The 18,535-nt window shown below is 53.0% G+C and overlaps 1 protein-coding gene across 13 annotated transcripts in view; it reads right to left on the bottom strand.

Moving 5' to 3' along the window:
- The window catches only part of Mical3 (microtubule associated monooxygenase, calponin and LIM domain containing 3), a 217,716-nt gene that overhangs the window by 81,578 nt on the left and 117,603 nt on the right, over positions 1–18,535 (bottom strand). For 10 of the 13 annotated variants that reach the window (XM_037204182.1, XM_028880423.2, XM_028880421.2 and 7 more), the window contains exons 12-20: positions 15,717–15,864; positions 13,376–13,572; positions 11,149–11,261; positions 10,992–11,054; positions 10,101–10,274; positions 8,341–8,424; positions 5,320–5,418; positions 3,769–3,825; positions 1,361–1,468 (exon numbers count right to left, since the gene is read on the bottom strand). In XM_037204182.1, the coding sequence (XP_037060077.1) occupies positions 1,361–1,468; positions 3,769–3,825; positions 5,320–5,418; positions 8,341–8,424; positions 10,101–10,274; positions 10,992–11,054; positions 11,149–11,261; positions 13,376–13,572; positions 15,717–15,864 (1,043 nt within the window). The remainder of the gene's footprint in view (positions 1–1,360; positions 1,469–3,768; positions 3,826–5,319; positions 5,419–8,340; positions 8,425–10,100; positions 10,275–10,991; positions 11,055–11,148; positions 11,262–13,375; positions 13,573–15,716; positions 15,865–18,535) is intronic. The other 3 variants (XM_028880429.2, XM_028880430.2, XM_037204185.1) reach the window with 2 other exon arrangements.

Raw genomic sequence — 18,535 nt, 5'->3', positions numbered from 1 at the left:
TCACAGAGGCCTGACACCCTGTGGCCCAGCCTGGATCCTGGCCTGGGACTACAGTTTTGTGGGTAGTCTTTTAGAGACCTGGGAGCCAGGTCTCTGGAGGGAGACAGAGGGTGCCACACCTCTCACGGCAGGAAATAAAGCACGCTCCCAGCCAAGCGGGAGAGTTTGTCACCAATTCTGATCCAGGTGCAGCTGTCCCAAAGACGGCCAAATCCCCCGGTAAGTGGCCACAAGGGACAAACCTGCAGAGCCACATGTAAGAGGGCTGCCGGCCCAAGCAGCAGCACGTGCAGGTTCTCGGGGCCAACTCTCTAAGTCTGGGAACAGACACGCTGGAGCAAAGACTTCTCACTGGGCTCAGCTAAAGCCTGGCTGGAACTGAGCGATACCATCTCATTCTCCAATTCAGCTAAAGAGATTTCCTAGGACTGGTTTTACCTGCCAGTTCCACAGTCTCTTAGACAGGCGGATACCCGGGAGAGGACAGCAGAAACGAGAGAAGAGATCTCCTGGGAGAGCGACCCTCAAAGGGAAGTCGCATGGCCGTCTCTCTGTAGAGCAGACGGCAAAGTGCCAGCACACCGCGGTCCTAGCCCCACCGTGTGCACTCAGGACCAGAGACCATCACCTCGGCAGGCATGGCCGGGGCTGTGCAGGCAGAGGCACCTGTCAGTTCTTGGGGAGGTAGCAGCTCTGACAAGCATCCCCCAGAGGGGTGAAGACTCAAGTTCTGTTTGTTTCCGGCATGGACAGCAGATGGTTTCCTTCTTCCCACACTCAGAAGGGAGCCAAGGAGTAGCAACCGTTAGGCTTAGCCCACTGCACACCACACACATGCACGGGCTTCCGCGCACACATGCGCGCGCGCACACACACACACACGCACACTGCTAACAAACTCCTCGGCACCGGATGGGGGTCACTGGGGAAAAGCAGGCTTCATGCCACACATGAGGAAGCACCAAGAATGCTGTGTGCTCACTATTTTACTCAGGAAAGTTAGTGACGAAACGGTTCAGACTCTGTAGCTCGTGACTACGGAAAAAACACAGTCTTCAGCCAAAGGTTGAAAAATGCTATCAACATCGGACGTGGTTTAACAGTGGGTTCACTTGGACAGGCTGTGATGTGTGAAAACACTCCAAGAAAGCTAGCGGCCTCTTTAATACAGGCGTCTGTGGCAACACACACCCACGCGTGCCCACGCGCACACACACGCGCGCGTGTACACACAGCTTCTGAGGAGCCAGGCAAAGGCGGCGGAGACCTCCCAGCCTCCCTCAGGTGGGTGACACCTGTGGAAACAGAGTGAGCAGAGGCTGCGGGAGAACATGGTTGTGCCAAGTCCGGGCCATGCTACCTGTCGGAGGGAGTCAGAGGAGGGAGAGGCAGGGCGGGTGGAGGAGCGGAGACTACGGGAGCGCTCCCACTGGTCAACAAAAAATCGACGCGAAGGCTCGGGCTCTGGCTAGAAAATACAAGGTGGAGAAGAAGAGCACAGTCAATGTTAGAAGTCACACCTCAAACACAGGAAATCGGGGGTTCAGACGGTTTGGCTCTTTAGCGGTGTATGAATATGGTAGAGCGAGCAGGCCTTGCAGTTCCCAGAAGCAAACGCACTTCACCTGTGGCTCCCATCTGCTTCCCACTTGCTCCTCCCCCATCTTAACTGTCTCTGTACTGGGCACCGACGGAAGCTTCAGGCACCTTGGCTCGGTACTCCCACCAGGTTACCCCCTCTGCGGCTGTCACTCCTGTTAGACAGGTGACACCCTTCTCCCAGAGCCCTAGCTGACCTGCAGGGATTGCTCCTTGGCAGAGACATCTCACACCCATTCCGGTCCTCTCCTGACAGTGATAAGAGCAGGACCGGGAACCTCACCATCCTCTGCTAGGGCGGGGGTGCTCTTGTCCCGTGGAGAGTGGCCAAGGCCTTCTCCAGGCCTCCCTATGGCCGGAACTCAGGTACGCTCCTTCTAAGATCAGTGCTCGGGGCAGTTGTGCTTGCTCAGGAGCCAGACAAACTGCAAACAGTGACCCGGGGACTAGACGAAATCCCCCTGTCTTTCTGAGACTGGCTTCAGCTGGTGCAGCAAGTGTCCAGGGTCTTCCTCAACGCTGAGCTAGCAGAGAGAAGGCGACTGATAGCCTGGACAATTGTTTCTTCATTTCCCACCACATTCAGGATAAAAACCCTTACAGGAAAGGAAGGACAGAGGTACGGCCCAGGCTCCAAGGAGACCCGCTGCACCCCCTTTTTGGTTGGTCCTTCAGTGTCACGGCAGTGACAGGCAGGGCGGCAGGTGTCTGGGAATCCCCTACCCTCTGCTCCAGACATCCAGCCAGCTTCCTGGCCCTGAGTTCAGCACCTGGATGGGGTCAGCCGTCTGAACCCAGTACAAGGAGCGACAACTCTGTGGACTGCTAACATTCACGAAAAGGAGTGAGGTGAGGGACCACCCTGCTGCAAGGTGGGGCAGACAAAGTGGGGAGCAGAGTGAAGGTGAGCTACAGGGTGAGGCCGTGCGTGAACAGCGGTCTGGAGTGGGGAGAAGGCCGGGAGGGAAGTAAGCAGTACCCCAGTATCTAACCTGAGCCCCGCACTAAGAAATCGACAGACACCAACTCCCTGTATGCTGTATTGCCACTTCGGCTATGACCCTGGGCACCCCAGTTCTGGACCTCACACGGTTTCCGGCCAAGCTCCCTTTAACCCAGCATACTTCTCGATTCCTTTTCAGATGCTGTTTATTAAAACCACCGACACCTCACTGAGTGTGCGTTCTCCACGATGAAGGGCACTATCCTGCTCCCTTGCTTACATAGACAGGACTATGGTAAGGTCTGGGAAGAAGGAAGAGGCAGTGGATGCCAGGTCCACACCAGCTCCCCTACCAAGCAGCAGTAAAGCAGAGCTGGTGACGAGGGGGACAGGGAGGCTGGCCACCTCCGCCGCAATTCCACTTGTCTCTGATCCCGCCCTGCCGGGAGTTTGGGCCAGAGAGGATGGCGCTAACATCTGTTCGCTAATGACCCAAGAGGTCCTCAAGGCAGTTCTCAGAGAGCAAAGGCAGAGAGAGGGTGGCTATGAAATGACCAACGAGCTGCAAGATCACCAGCTCACTGGAGATCTTTAAGGACAGGATCAATCCAAAATCTTCATGAACAAGTAGGCGAGGGGCTTCATCATCATGGTCACTGAAAAACAAATGGCACCACGGCCCATTCTGACCCGTGATGACACCTCTGGGGTTTGTCAGAAGAAATCAACTACGGCTTCTCATTAAGCACCCCCCGCCCCGTCACTGCCTTCGTCCCCAAACTCTGGCAAGAACCTCACTTCCTCTCAGTATTTCTATTTCAAGAGCCACGACTGTCCAATCCACTGTCTGTCGGTCCCGAGGCTTCCCTCTCCCACTTCTCTCCAATTTTCAAACCTTTCGGCCACTGGCGCCTACAGTGGGGTTAGAAGCGGTAAGGTCTTGGAATGGGATTGGAGAACAAACCGGAAACCCACTAAGGCCTGGTGCCACAACGAGAGCACCAGGATGAGCCACCAATCTGAAGGTTTTTCACACAGACGGACACTCCCTCCGCCCGCCATTAATGCTCCCGTTCGCGGAGAGTTCTGGCTCTTGGCTGGGTGACAAGTGAGCAAAAAGCGGGGAGAAGGGCCTGGTCTCCATGCTCCCTTCCCCCTGCCCCACCACACAGCGTGCCCGACGGTCGGCTCTCAGCCTCCCATGCCACAGGCTCATGCTTTTTTACCCTCTCATGGTGGGGGTTCTGCTTGCCACGGCTGCCAGCATGAAGATTCCTGTACATCTGTTGGCGAAAGTAGAAACTTAAGCCCCATCCCAGCTCCATTTGGACCCACCAGGTACCAGTGGGAAATTCAGGCAAGGATATCCCCACCCCCAGATTTCCCCAGCCACCTGTCCACAATCCCGCCTGCATCGAATTCCATGGTCGGGGACATGGAATGCTCTGTATGGCCTTCCGCCTGCCTCCAATGAGGCCCCTCCACAGACAAAGAGCCAAGGTTAGTACGAAGGTGGAACAGACGTGTCTTTCACACAGTGGCGGGAGAAGAGTGTGGAGACTGAAAGCACTCTCAGTTAACAGACGAGTGTGAGATCGTGGAAAACCCTAGGACAGGCACGGGGCTGCTTCAGGGAACGGAGGAAAGACCTAAGATGGTAATTATAGGGACAGGAAGACCGTGATGCCCACTAAGGATAACTTGCGATGTTCATCCTTGGGAAATGGAAGCCAACGTCCCCGGTGGCTGCCCTCATCCAGTACCCTCGACATGTTGCCACAGGCAGCAGGAGCCCGGAGCCTGCCTCCAGACCTCTCACGGCTCCCTTCAGCTCGGGCCGTTGCTCACCTGGAGTCTTGCACAACTCCTTGGCCTCTCCACCCTATTCCTCAGACTGTAAGTGGAGACGAGGGTGGCCCCTGCCCCACAGTTACTTCGAGACCTGGCTGGGATACCGTATGGGGCAGAACAAATGCTCAAAACGTCGAGCTCTTATTTAGAAGACCCCGGGCAGTCACAACAGCCACCATGTCTCAGTTCTTAGGCCTGGGGGCGTGAGGAAGGCCTGCAACACCAGATACATCATTAGTGGTCATCTGTTAGGTACGTTATCTTCATTATGAAAATACCCTTTCACCAGTCGTGCCCTGTTATTTTATAGAGCTTCAGCTCAAGGGTCAGCAAGACATTCTCTGTGCACACTATACAGGTGTGTCCACCATAAACGTGTGTTTGTGTGGGATGACAGCCACGTGGCCGCCGGCGGCGGCTCTCAATGCAGCTCTTCAGTGATCTGCCTGGAGTGGGAAAGGGTGGCTGGGCTGGTTAGAAGAAGCTCTATGAGCCAGAGAACAGGCTGTCAGCGTCACAAGGAACCAAACCCATGCAGGGAGGCCACACGAAGCTTTCTTGTGCACATCTTGACTGTACCGCGTGGGACAGCAAAAGAAGAAACATAGCCACTTTGAGTGGGGTCCTACAGAAATGTGTGCTTCTTGGGGCTCAGGGGCCTTGGGTCTGAGATGAGCATAGTTCATGCTCTGGTTTCTGACTATCCTCCCGTGATAGGGACTCGACCAGAACACGCAGGATTTGAATGCACGGGGCCCTGTCCTGAGGTCCCAACAGGAAGAGTTCCATTGTAGTAATGAAGGCTGCTTTTGCTACCTGTGATCTTCTAAAAACTTAGCCTCGAAAAGAGGGGTTACTGAGGCGGTTCCCTACATGCACAGCGTAAGTAGGAATACAGACAGGACATAGAGCATGCAGAGGATCACCTGCTGAACGCTTCGAGCCCGGCAGGAAGGTGGAGTAGGGGGAGGAGAGAGAGTGATCACTTTTTTGGGGCAGGTCCGAGCACGTTCCTTTTCCTGTCGCTTTTACACCAACAGACACAAACAAGAAAGAACACCGTTGAAACGGGGCCTCGTGGAGATTGCTCCTGGGAGGGTGAGGAGTATCTGCACCTTTGCAAAGCATCCCAAGAGGGCCCTTCCTTGACCATCCACCCTCCACAGCACTCACTCTGTGTTCAGGGGTGGCCCCCATCACAATCTTTTGTCTCTCAGGTTGGACCGGAGACTTAAACCTCACAGCTGGTGAGAACTTGGGAGTGATGCTCTCGAATGCCAAGGGTCAAGGGCTTTATCAGAGAAGTTGGGGCACAGAAATGGATCTGATCGTAAGTGGAGAGAAAAGGCAGATGGGCCCACCCGGGACAGCACATGACCTCCGCACACCAGGTCACACCAGGGCAAAGCATGTTTCCCACAAGCCATCTGTGGCCACGTCCCATCAATGGCTCGCTTTCTTAAGCCCCTCACTCACATGCAAGAGTTCTGAAAACTACAAAGAAATGCCAGGAAACAGGTCTACAAATTAAGCCTTAACTCAATGTTCATCCCTTGACTGCCTGTACCACATGTATCCTTCTCTCGTGGTTCGGCTCATGGATCAAGAAAGATGCTTCTCGGTATTTGACATTACCCTGGACCTCTCTGGTACCTTCCAGAAGATCCTCAGCTTCCTTTACCCAGTCTGCTGTGCCGGGAAAGAGGGTGGGGGTGGGGAGGCCTGGGGCAGCTCTAAGGTCAGAGAAACATCTCCACTGTGTGTTCCCACCTCCCATGACAATCTGCTTCCAAACCCAGGCTGGCTCATGTGCAGTTTATCTGCAGGACGTACTTTTGAGATCAAAAGGAAAAGGGGAGGGGAAGGGCAAAGGACGAGCTGCAGTGTTTACACTGGAAAGAACAGTCCAGAACCATTGGCAAGCAGGGCTGTGATCCATTTTCCTCCCTCTACACGATGACCTAAGTCGGAACAGGACCTCGTGCCAACTCTGCCATGGATGCCACACCTGCCACGCCTCCCGTCTCAGTAGGAGCCACTTCAAGAGACACACACAGTGAGTCACAGTGAGGTGCTGTCTGCCGAGGTGAGTGGCCAGCCAGCAGCAGCCCAGGCACCGGGGCTCTGAGTTCCCATTCTTGGGAGCGTCTAAACACATCTCTAGCTTCCAGGAGATACATCTAGAGGGCCAAACCCATGAGGCAGAGTTGAAAAATGATGGATATGTGAGTGTTCGACATTCCGCCGAACAAAACGTGGGGCACAGTGTATCAGTGCCGCCTGTACAGGCCCTGAAGTCTGTCATTCCCAACTCGAAGAAGCCTAAAGCACTTACTGATCGAAAGCATTTCCGCTGCTCAAGGCTGCCAAGGCTCACGCCATCTTCCACGCCACCCGCTACAGCTACCGGTAGCTTACTTCACTGATGGCAACAAGCTCAACAGGCAGGAGAAGACCCAGCGACCACACGGGTCTCAGCACAACGCTATGAGCTACTGGGACTTGTGAGCAGCCTGGGTATAACCAGGTTCCAGGTGACCTTTCAAGCTGCCGGACTGATCTTCACCAGGACAGAGGCCAACACCCAGCAGGCTCTCTGAGCCACACACACTGCCCTCTCCTTCCCAGAAGCCCAACAAAGCTGCACCAGCACAGGCCGCACACAAAGCCACCCATGTCCCCACCTGCAGGTGACACCCGACCTTCCTGCTGTTCTGTTCTATCTCAGGCCTTCTCTGGGAAGAAGAAGACTTTACACTTCCAAACTCCAAACCAGTTCACCCATTCCCTTCCATCCGGACTACGAGCAAAGGATAAAAACAGACAAACAAACAAATGCTTGATGGCATTTTTCAGAAGGCCTTCCTCTATGAAGTGACTCCTACTGAGGCAGGAAAGTTTGGCTCCTGTTGTGAGTCTGGACATTGCTCCAACATTCTCTCTCTCCCTTCCTGGGCCCTGCCTCCCATGTGTATATTATTACAAGGTTAGAAAGGAGCATTTTCTTCAAAATGGAATTTCTGTAACACCCACCTCACCATTCCCTAGCACTTCCGGCCACCAGAGCTGGTGAGGCGGGCCGTTGGAGAAGCTAAGAGAACCCAGGATCAGCTCACCCTACCCAAGCAAAGTGACACATGCTCATCCAGCACCCTGCCCCAGCAATGAACCGCTCAACCACAACAGTAGGGACGCACGGGAAGCTGCTTCCCACCCACTGACCGGTCTCCTCTGCCTGAGACGTGGGTCCCTCCTGTTCTGACGGTCAGATAAGCAGTTTTCCAGGAGTCCTGAAAAGGTTTGGTGGAAATCCCCAGAAGTCTTTTGTGTGTTGTTCTGGGGTGGCAGATGGAGCCCTGGGCCTCAGGAAGCTAGGCAAATGTCCTCCCATTGAGCTACAGCCACGGCTCCTAAGCCCCCCACTAAAAGATGTGGACAAAACTCCAAGGAGAAAAAAAAAAAAACCCACCAAAAATTAAAAAACTCAACCCATAAACATTTTTGTATAGATCTGAAAGAAACAAGTCCACAGCTCAGGACTACTTTCCCAGGCATATTTCCTGCCTCACACGAAAGGCACAAACCCGTTCTCAGGCATGACGCAGGTCACACAGAAACAGGCTACTAAAAGGCCAATCTGGCAGGAATGTCACGAGAGCAAAGACCCAAGGGCTCAAGTACTGTGACGCCTTCCCACATGACACCAGCCGTCTTCAATACCGAGTTAACAGCTTTCCTAAGCAGCGCCTCGAACCCCAGGTAGTAAATGCAACCACAGACTCAGACCAGCATCGTCTGTCCAATGTTCCCCAAAGGCGACTGGCGCAGTGCAGCGCCGTCCTGCCTCGGCGAGCTCGCTTTTCGGGGAGGCCAGGAGCAGAGGCGGGGTGGAAAGCCGGGGGTGGAAAGCCAGAAGTGGCCCTGCTAAACCCTAGCAATTCTTTTACCTGTTTCCACTGGGGGATGGGAGCAGGGCGGCCCTGCGCAGGCGGGCAGCGGGACGGCTGGCTGAACCCACGCTTTTGTGTCGGCTATGACACGCACAGGCCACGCGGGAGCGGGGACAGGACATGGAGACAAAACAAAATAAAATACAGTAAGGTAGGAGAAGACAGAAAAAGGTACCTGTGGAGGACAGACATCTGTCCGTAAACTGTGAGGGGGTGGGCAGGCTACGTTAACCCTTAGAAAGTTACAGAAATAATAAATAAAGGAAAGATAGTAGCCTCCCCCAAACCAAAAGCAAGTGCAAACACAGGGAGGGATAAAAGGAGAGGGTGAGGAGAGGAAACCAAACTGTGATTTTTTTTTTTTTTTTTTTTTGTTTTATTGAGACAGGGTTTCTCTGTGTAGCTTTGGTGCCTGTCCTGGATCTCGCTCTGCAGACCAGGCTGGCCTCGAACTCACAGAGATCCGCCTGGCTCTGCCTCCTGAGTGCTGGGATTAAAGGTGGCACCACTGCCGCCCCCCCCCCCCCCCAGCTGTGATTCTTGTTACCCTTTTACCAAACTGAATTCTCTGGGGTCTAGACGACTATCTGATTTGGAAAACTAATCCCCTCACGGAGAGGAAGGCAAACGTCTTGCAGAGGCGGCCTTCCGCTGGAGGGCGCTCTGGCCTCCTGACGTGGGGCCGGCAGGGCGCAGCAAGCTCCACTGCTCCAGGGAATGAATGCTACCATCCCTGCTACAACGCGTCAGGAAGTCAGGAGGGCAGACACCGGCCCAAGCCCGGTGTGAGGAGCAAACTCATGGCTGCTTCCGGACCCACGGGAGCCACGGCCTGTGAGTACGGAGAAGATGAAGAAAGAACGTGCCCTGTGCTGGTGCTCTTTCCGTATCAGGGAGCGTTGTAAGCCATTTCAGAGAGAAGTCAAAACGCGAGCCCCTTCTCTTTAAAGAGGCTTAGTGACAGCTGCAGAGCAAGGGAGAGACAAGACGGGACGTGGACACTCCAGGCCGGGTGCTGCCCGGCCTCTGACATGTGACTTGTGTCTCCCTAAGTCTCCACCTGAATGGCTCACATTCCCGGGCCAGAATCTTAGCTCACAGAAGCAAGGATGGATACCTTCATATCTTATCACGGGAGAAGCAACTAAAACACCCACCACAGATGGAGACAGGGACTAGCACAGTGTACACACAGTGTACACTCTGCAGATGCCTGTGAGCTGAGAAGACACAGGAGTAGGCCGTGGGCAAAAACACACAAAAGGCGGAATCCAAGGAAGTGTGCCCTGGGAATGGTCTCCACCATGAAAACAAGAATGTCCTGAGAAAAAGCCCAGGAAGAAATGTGGCAAAATGAATAGAATTGTAGGTGCCTTAATCACCTCTATTATACTTTTCAGAGTTCCTTCAATAAGTCACATTCTTCTTTTTCTTTTCTTGAGATAGTGTACCATCATGTAGCTCAAGTTAGCCTTGAACTCACAATCTTCTTGCCGCAGTTTCCCAAGCCTTGCTTTTACACCACCACGCCAGCTACAAGCTTCCTTTGTAACTCAGCAGGTATGTGTGTGAACATATACATGGGTTTACAGTCATCCAAACAAGTAATTTTTAGATCCCTCTATGATTCTGGTCATAGACTCCGGAGACCGGAGGGGAAGCCAGTGCAGCCCTGGATGTGTAAGACTTAGACAAGAGCGAGCCTGGCCCCCGAGTGCCGGGGTCTGTGGCCCGGCCCGGCCAGAAGCTGAGTTTACCTGTCTCCTTACACCAGTGGACTGTGCAGGCGCATTCTCTTCGAACTTCGCCAGCAGCTGGGTTGCCATATACTTTACTTTGTTCTGGTTCCCGATGGCAGCATCCATTCGCCTGTCCGTCAGGGTGCTCACCAGGGTGGGTCTCTCTCCTCGGTAGCTCCGGGGAGGCTCCTCCTGCCCAACAGAAAGCACCCAAGAGTCAGGACGGCTCATGGAGATGCTCTTCTCTCAGCGTGTGGGCAGGCACTGAACGGCAGCTTCAGGTTGCTTAACAGCACTCTGCAAAGTTCTGATGTGCAGAGTTAGTGAGGTGCCAGGATACAGGGCACCACAGGGCACACAGACTTGTGCTGGCATCACCAGATCTCAGCAAAGCCACTTGGCTTTGCCAAATGTGTGATTCCACGGAGAGAAAGCCTGAGCACACGTGTGTGCACATTCCCTGCTAGTTTCTGGAAAATGAAACAGAGGCAAAAGCACAGAGAAACCCTCATAACGGATGACGACGTAAAGATCTAGCAATACCCATTTGAGAATTAATAACTTAAACCAGGTGGCCAGAGATGGCTCAGTAGTTAGGAGTGCGTGCTGCTCTTGCAGAGGACCCAGGTTCTATTCCCAGAACCCACAGGAGACAGCTCACAACCACCTGCAACTCTAGTTCCAGGGAACCCCATGCCCTCTGGTCTCCACATACATGATGCACATAAACTCACACAGGAACACATATGTACGTGTACACACACACACACACACACATATGTACGTGTACACACACACACACACACACACACACACACACACACACACACACACACCCCAAACCCAAACCCTTAAACCAAAAAGGATAATTCAGAGCAATCAGTTCTGACAAACCGAGATGAATCTTACCTCCTCTGACTGACTGGTTTTTCTCCTCTTTCCAGCCCCATCCGAATCCTTTTCCTTTTTATCCTGCATCACGAGAAGACACAGACAGCATTAGCCTGGTCACCTTCCTTTGCCATTAGCTCCGCAGCTACATGAATGTGACTCTGTGTGCACATACCTTGGGAGAACGCTTCCGAGAGATGGTCTGTCCAAGCTTGCTCAGGAAGGAGATGGGGGATTTGGTGCTGGCTATCAGGACGGCTTTCTCCTCTGCATTCAGGTCCAAGGTGTCTGTGGACAGGAGTGAGCAATGTTTACCTAGGACAGCGCCACAAAGTCCTGACCGGAACCACGCTCCCTTACAGGGAACTGGAGGAAGGAGGCTCACAGACTCTGAGGAGCTACCAACTAAGACAGATGAGCATGCACAGCCACAGAAAACATCAGAAAGGAAACGCATGCTTCGGCCTAAACACTTTCTTTTCCATCCACATCCACAAAATCACCCACTCCTTACACTTCAGGTGCAGCGACCCACACTTCCACTCTGGAAAGGGTGGACTCTGCCTGGGACTATCACAGCAGACTGGTAAAGTGAAATTTTGAGAAAGAAAACTTCAGGTTGGGGTGGAGGGTTGAGGGGGATGAGACATAGGGCTGTCAGTTTGGGGGTGCTGCAGAGGCTCTGTTCTTAGCTGTGACTGAAGAGGGGTTCTCAATGAACAGAGATCCTCAGGGTTTGGGGTTTGTGTTGTAAGAAATGTATATCCAGCTCGAGAAAGACACAGGTCCTGATAAGGGCACACGGGCTTGAAGACTCTGTGAGGAGTAGGGCACCATTAACTGTGGATTTATTATTGTTATTATGGGGGGGGCACACATGTCCCAAGCATGTGCTGGGATCCGAGGGCAGCTTTGTGGAGTCAGTTTTCTCCTCCTGCTCTCTGTGGGCTCTGGGGACTGAACTCAGGTTCAGACTCTTACTATCTGGTGGTAAACACCTTGATCCACTGAGCCATCTAATAGTATACTAACAGCAATAGCAATTTTGAGAATCGCTAACATTTATTCAATGCTCACTTGCCACTCTTAGTACAAAACAGCATTATTATATCCATCACACTCTTTTTACATACAGGGAGACTGAAGTGTAAGGAAACTTAGCAATCTGTCCAAGGTTGGAAAGCAGAAATGCTGGAACAAAACCCAGGTCAGACACTGGCCAACACTCTGAAGCACAGTGCTTCCATAACCATAAGTAGTGTCCTAGGTAGCTTCAATTGTCAACTTGACGTCACCTAGAGTCGTCTGAGAGGAAACGTGACTGAGTAATTGTCTAGATCAAATTGGCCTGGGGGGATTGTCCTGATTACCCACTGTAGGTGGTACTATCCCTAGGCAGGTGGCCCTGGGCTGTAGAGCTGGCTAACCATAAGCCTGTGAGCAAATGAACCAGAGTAAATCAGCAAACAGCGTCCCTCCACGGTTCCTGCCTTCAGGTTCCTGCTTGAGTTCCCACTCCAATTCCCTCAATGATGGACTGTGACCTGGAAGTGAAAGCCAAGTAAACCTCTTCCCCTTCCCACCTCACTTGCTTGTGGTCAAAGTTTCATCACAGCAACAGAAAAGGAAACTAGAATGAGTTGCAACAGGAAGATGTTTTGTAGCCCTACTGAGTGCTGGCTGAGGCAGCAGGCTGAGGACCAAGGAAACATCTGGGAATCTCTAAGAGGGAGATGGTACAAGGGAAGCCAGAGAGGGACAAGTTACTGAAAACCCAGTAAAACACAGCATCACAGACACTGTGACCGTGAGAGAGTACCAAGGGACATCACTGCAGAGTGCTGACTGGAGAAATACCAAGTCTACAAGATGAGAAACAGGCCTAGGCACGTAGCTCCGTGTAAGGAGCTTGACTGATGTTCATGAGACCCTAGGAGCAACCACACACGTACGCACACAAGGAATACACACACACACACACACACACACACACACACACACACACACACACACACACAAACTAAAAGATGAAAAAATAAAGAGGTGAGAACAAGAAAAGAACTTGGATTGGGAAGATTCTTTGCAAGGACACAGGGCTGTCCAGGCAGAGTTCTCTAAAGAGAAGCGGTATTCCAAGGAACTTCCAAGTTCGCCAGGAGCCACTCTGGCGGAAGGGATGGGTCTGAGAGAGGCTGGGGGAGGTGGCGGAGTCGAGGAAAAAAGCTTCGGACAGATCAGTTTTGCATACTTATGGGTAAAGGGAGGACGATTTTGAAAACAGCACAGGGTTAAGAACACCGTGCTGAGAAGGAACGTGGGAAGCAAGGTTCTAGAGACCTCCCTGCTGACAGGCAGCAGCAGCAGGCAGGCCAGGATCCCAGCCCCGGACCTCGGGTCCTTACCGCTGGAGGAGAGTGAGTCCTTGAACATCTCGTAGAACTGCGTGAGGTACATCACCATGGAGAGCTTGTCGGGCTCGGCCACCGAAGCCATCTCCTTGCCTGTCATGATGGGAGAGATGCCCAGCTCCTTCTCGGCAATGTCAAAGGCCAGCTGGTTATTCTTCTCCACATTCTGCTCGTCCAAAGAATCAAAGTCTCTGAGAAGTACGACAAGGAGAGGTGGATCATGCTGGGCTCACTGCTCTCCATCCAGACACAGTACCAGGTACCGCGGCCGTTTCTCAGTCCCCGGGCTAAGGTCCAGCGAGTCCGGCATCATCCCTGGACCCGAGAGCAGATGGGCTTTTCTCGACCCCCAGTCTTCCCTCCTGACTAGGGAAATGCACAAACCTTTCAGGGGGGAAATGATTAGAGATCTACCCATCTAGATGAACGGGGAGGGGGTAAGAGGAGGTGTGTGGGGGAGAGACAACTTGCATCTTCCAGGGACGTCAACTCCTTACTGTAATGTCAGCTCGGGATGGGAGCTATCTTAGTATGTGCCTGGCCACAAATACATAAAAACCTAATGTCCAACAGTGACATAACCCTGTCTGGATCGATTCCCGATGTCCTGGGACTGTCGCTTGCCCTAACAGTTCTCGTAAATTCTATTAAACTTTCTCCTGAGGGGAGATTCTAAAACCTTCTTCAAAGGTTTTTCCACTGCTGAATCTCTGAGCTTTCCCAGCCATCTCCATTAATCAACAACCCCCCACCCCCTCACCCCTCACCCCACCTCCCACCCCACCCCAGGTTTCGCTCTCACTACTCAGAGGATGGCTTTCTCAGTGGATTTCACCATCCTGGCATCCCTTACTTCGTGTTAACCTACTGACCTCATGAATTTTTTTTTCCCATTAAAAACAAATTACTTTTCTCTTAGATTAAGCCCATTAAACCGCGAACACTCATCATGAATAGAGTCCCAGCAGTGCTGAATCACTCACTCCCTGCTCCCTGACCACCCTCAGGCCTTCTGCAGGCCACCTTAGGGTGTTCTAACAGGACCCTCCACCCAGACTCCATCCCACCCCCAGCTCCCTACCTCCTTCTCTTCCTTGCTGTCCCTTTGAGAGGAACTGACCCCCACCCCCACCCCAGCTTCAGAAACCCTGTCATGCCACACGGCTGTTCTCTCTCCTCACTCCTCTGGTGCAAATAACAAAACACTACTTTCATTTAGTTTTTTTTTTTTTTTTTTTTAAACCAACTTTTAGACGAGCATCAGAGGTCATTTATTTTACATCAGAAATTTGCCCCTTCTTTTCATTTTGCCTGGAAACTGAACTAAAGCCTCGTGGGTGTCTGCTGGGCAAAGGCTACACTCCCACCTCTCCGTATTTATTTATTCATTCATTTTAGGAGACAGTTTCGATCTGAAACTCAACTCTCCTGCGTGAGCCGCCCAAGGCCGAGATCGCAGGCAAGCCTGGCCACAGTTGTTTTGTTTTGTGGTACTGGGGATCAAACCCAGAGCCTTACACATGGTCCTCGCTGTTAATCTACACCATGCGAGGTTGGCTTTATTACCTCTTGCATCCATCATTCCTCACTATCATCACAGAACAGGGACTATGTCTTTTAGGATTTCCTTAGCCAAGCATTAAAACAATGGGCAAAACCTGAACCCTTGAGTGGACCTAATGATAAAAAAGAAGGCAGCCAAGAAAATCCCCAGCTCCTGCTGCTGCCTCTCACTGTTTGGCTTCCATAGTAACAAGAGCCTGGGGGTGGCGGGTGTCCTGAATGCTTTGTTCATGAGGCTGACCCAAGGCCACTCTGTGCTGATTCTGTACACAGAGGAGTGAATGATGGCTGTCAGAGGGATAGTAGGTAAGATGACGTCTTCTGAAGCTCAGGAGCACACTTGCGAAAGCACACTCTTTAACAGAGAAAACACTCGAGACCATCATAAATCAGGTACATATCTATTGTTTTCTGTTGGGTTGAGCCAGCCAAGTGTTCTCGCCAGGTTTCCCTTGTGATCAATAGCATCTGAGAGAGAGCTAGCCAAAAATGAAGAGTTCAACCCGGGGCCAATAAACAGTTTTCCTTTGTGCAAAGTTAACAGGCCCAGGTGGGTGTTAAAACCTGTTTTTGACCTTCCGCATGCTATGATTTTTTAAAGCTAACTTTTTTGGGGATTGAGTTTTAAATACAAGTAAGTCAAAATCCTGGCCTTCTCTAGAGAAAACATTTTACCATGCAGTCCAAACTAGGAAAAAGCATGCAATTCACATAAGGGGCTCTGGGATCCTTGGTGAAGATAAAATGAAACACAAAACTGGTCGTGACTTACATCAGATCAGGGCGGTATCTGTGGATGATGGCACACAGGGCCAGGCCGCTTTTCCACGACGTGGTGAGATCTGTCACATTTACCCCTGCATAGCCATCTGTCTGCCTCTGGCACCACCCCAGCAGCTTGCTTGAACGAGCTACAGACTCTAAAACAATAAAAATAATTATTGCAGTATGCTTACCTAGTAACGCTGACACAGCATCCTCTTTGCAGTACACACATCCAGTTTGAAAAGTTACTGAGGGTGGGGACAAAATGTCAGTGCTATTTTTGGAAGAAAGCAGTGAGGCATGAGTTTATGTCACCGGTATCATGACAGCACAATTTTAGGCACCAACCTATCTGATTCCAGGGTCAATGCCCCAGAGAGATACCTCTGCGCAGGTGACAAGGACCTGCCACACGGAAGCCATGTTCCGGCAGCACTCCTGGAGACAAGTGGATGGCAAAGTGCCACCTCCTAAGCTGATACCTCACTGGCAGCAGAGTCAAGAGGTCCCTGGGAGTTGCCTGGCAACAGGCTGAGGAAGCCTTTCCTCCACAGCAACACCGGGAGATTAGATTAGAAAAGGTTTCCTCTGTGGTACCTTAAACCAAAAGCAAACAAAGCCTCAGCCTCACTTCCTAGGGTCCTGACTGAGCGCCAAGTGAAGAGACTCTGTAGGCTAAAAATGACAAGGACAAATACTCCAGACCAGGACAGGTCCTCTGACTCAGGTTAGCAACCTGTGTTATAAAGGATCACGTGTGGAGCCAACGACAGGGCATGTGACTCGCTGACGTGTCTTCATCACGAGGAGTTCTGTGGGCACTGATCTGAGTTTGAGCAGACGGTTCCTGTCCCCGAGGCAGCTAGGATTTAGCTTTGAACGAAGTCACTTGGTGATTTGTGCACAGATGATTTAAAACCGCCTATGACTGGAGTCTTGCTAAGTCCTTCACAGTGCCAGCATGGTCTGGACAACAAAGGGGGCACTCCTGGGCCATCTCTTGGCGCTGCTGTTGACCTACGTGGATGTTTCCCGTGTCTGCACATCTACCTGCCCCAAGTCTACCGGGCAACTGCAGAAACGTAGGTGAACACGGCTATGGTGAGAGAGAGATACAGTCTCTGCTCTCAAGGGCTGACACCCCAGGGGAGAAGAAGAGGTGTCACAAACTGCCTGCTGGTTTCCACATCTACCCTGACATCTCATGACCATGTTATTAAACTGTCCAAGACAGAACTCAAACCTTTCCAGCCTCCTCACCTCCTTGTTTGGACTGATGCAGCAAAACCACAACTATCTACCTGGTACCTCTCAGGACAATTAACCGTCCATGCCTATCCACCGTGGTGCCTTCCGACGTTTCCTATTAACAATAACGACAAAACGGTTGTTGTTGCCACCCACAGCCTGCAGAACACTGTGGCCGATGCTAGGCCAGAGACCTCCTGACTGCAACCCAGGAGCAGTGCCGTTCCCCCCAGATCAAAGACAGGGACTCCGAGGTTCTGAGGTCCTAACTAATCTGCTCAAAGCCACAAGCGCGGCAGAAGACACAGCTCGGACTAAGAGCTGCTCGTATCTGGCCCCGAAGTCCAGGTTCTACTGTGACTCACTGCCTCAGCCCCAGATTCTGGCCTTTACCACAGAGACTGACCACTGAGCTCTTTCCCAAACGGCCTCCCCGCAACTGCCCGTATTCCCCCTGCACTGCCCATATTCCCCCTGCACTGCCCGTATTTCCCCCCTGCACTGCCCGTATTTCCCCCCTGCACTGCCCGTATTCCCCCTGCACTGCCCGTATTTCCCCCTGCACTGCCCGTATTTCCCCGCACTGCCACTCGCACTGCCCGTATTTCTCCTGCCGTATTCCCTGCACTGCCCGTATTTCCCCTGCACTGCCGTATTTCCCCCTGCACTGCCCGTATTTCCCCCTGCACTGCCCGTATTCCCCCTGCACTGCCCGTATTTCCCCTGCACTGCCCGTATTTCCCCCTGCACTGCCCGTATTTCCCCCCGCACTGCCCGTATTCCCCCTGCACTGCCGTATTTCCCCCTCGCACTGCCCGTATTTCCCCCTGCACTTCCCGTATTCCCCCTGCACTGCCCGTATTCCCCCTGCACTCCCGTATTCCCCCTCACTGCCCGACCCCCCCTGCACTGCCCGTATTTCCCCCTGCACTGCCCGTATTTCCCCCTGCACTGCCCGTATTTCCCCCTGCACTGCCCGTATTTCCCCCCTGCACTGCCCGTATTTCCCCCTGCACTGCCCGTATTTCCCCCCCCCCCCCCCCCCCCGCACTGCCCGCCCCCCGCACTGCCCCGTATTCCCCCCTGCACTGCCCGTATTTCCCCCCCTGCCGACCTGCCCGTATTTCCCCCCCGCACTGCCCGTATTTCCCCCCTGCACTGCCCGTATTTCCCCCTGCACTGCCCGTATTTCCCCCCTGCACTGCCCGTATTTCCCCCTGCACTGCCGTATTCCCCCTGCACTGCCCGTATTCCCCCTGCACTGCCCGTATTCCCCCCCACTGCCCGTATCCCCCCTGCACTGCCCGTATTCCCCCTGCACTGCCCGTATTCCCCCTGCACTGCCCGTATTTCCCCCTGCACTGCCCGTATTCCCCCCCCCCCCCCCCCCCCCCCCCGCACTCCCGTATTTCCCCTGCACTGCCGTATTTCCCCTGCACTGCCCGTATTTCCCCTGCACTGCCCGTATTCCCCCCTGCACTGCCCGTATTTCCCCCCTGCACTGCCCGTATTTCCCCCTGCACTCCCGTTCCCCCCCCCCCCCCGCACTCCCGCCCCCCCCCCCCCCCCACTGCCCGT

Source organism: Peromyscus leucopus, chromosome 3, assembly GCF_004664715.2.
Source record: "Peromyscus leucopus breed LL Stock chromosome 3, UCI_PerLeu_2.1, whole genome shotgun sequence".
Classification (NCBI taxonomy): Eukaryota; Metazoa; Chordata; class Mammalia; order Rodentia; family Cricetidae; genus Peromyscus; species Peromyscus leucopus.
The sequence above is the reverse complement of the archived record's forward strand: the minus strand, read 5'-3'. Positions and strand labels throughout refer to the sequence as shown.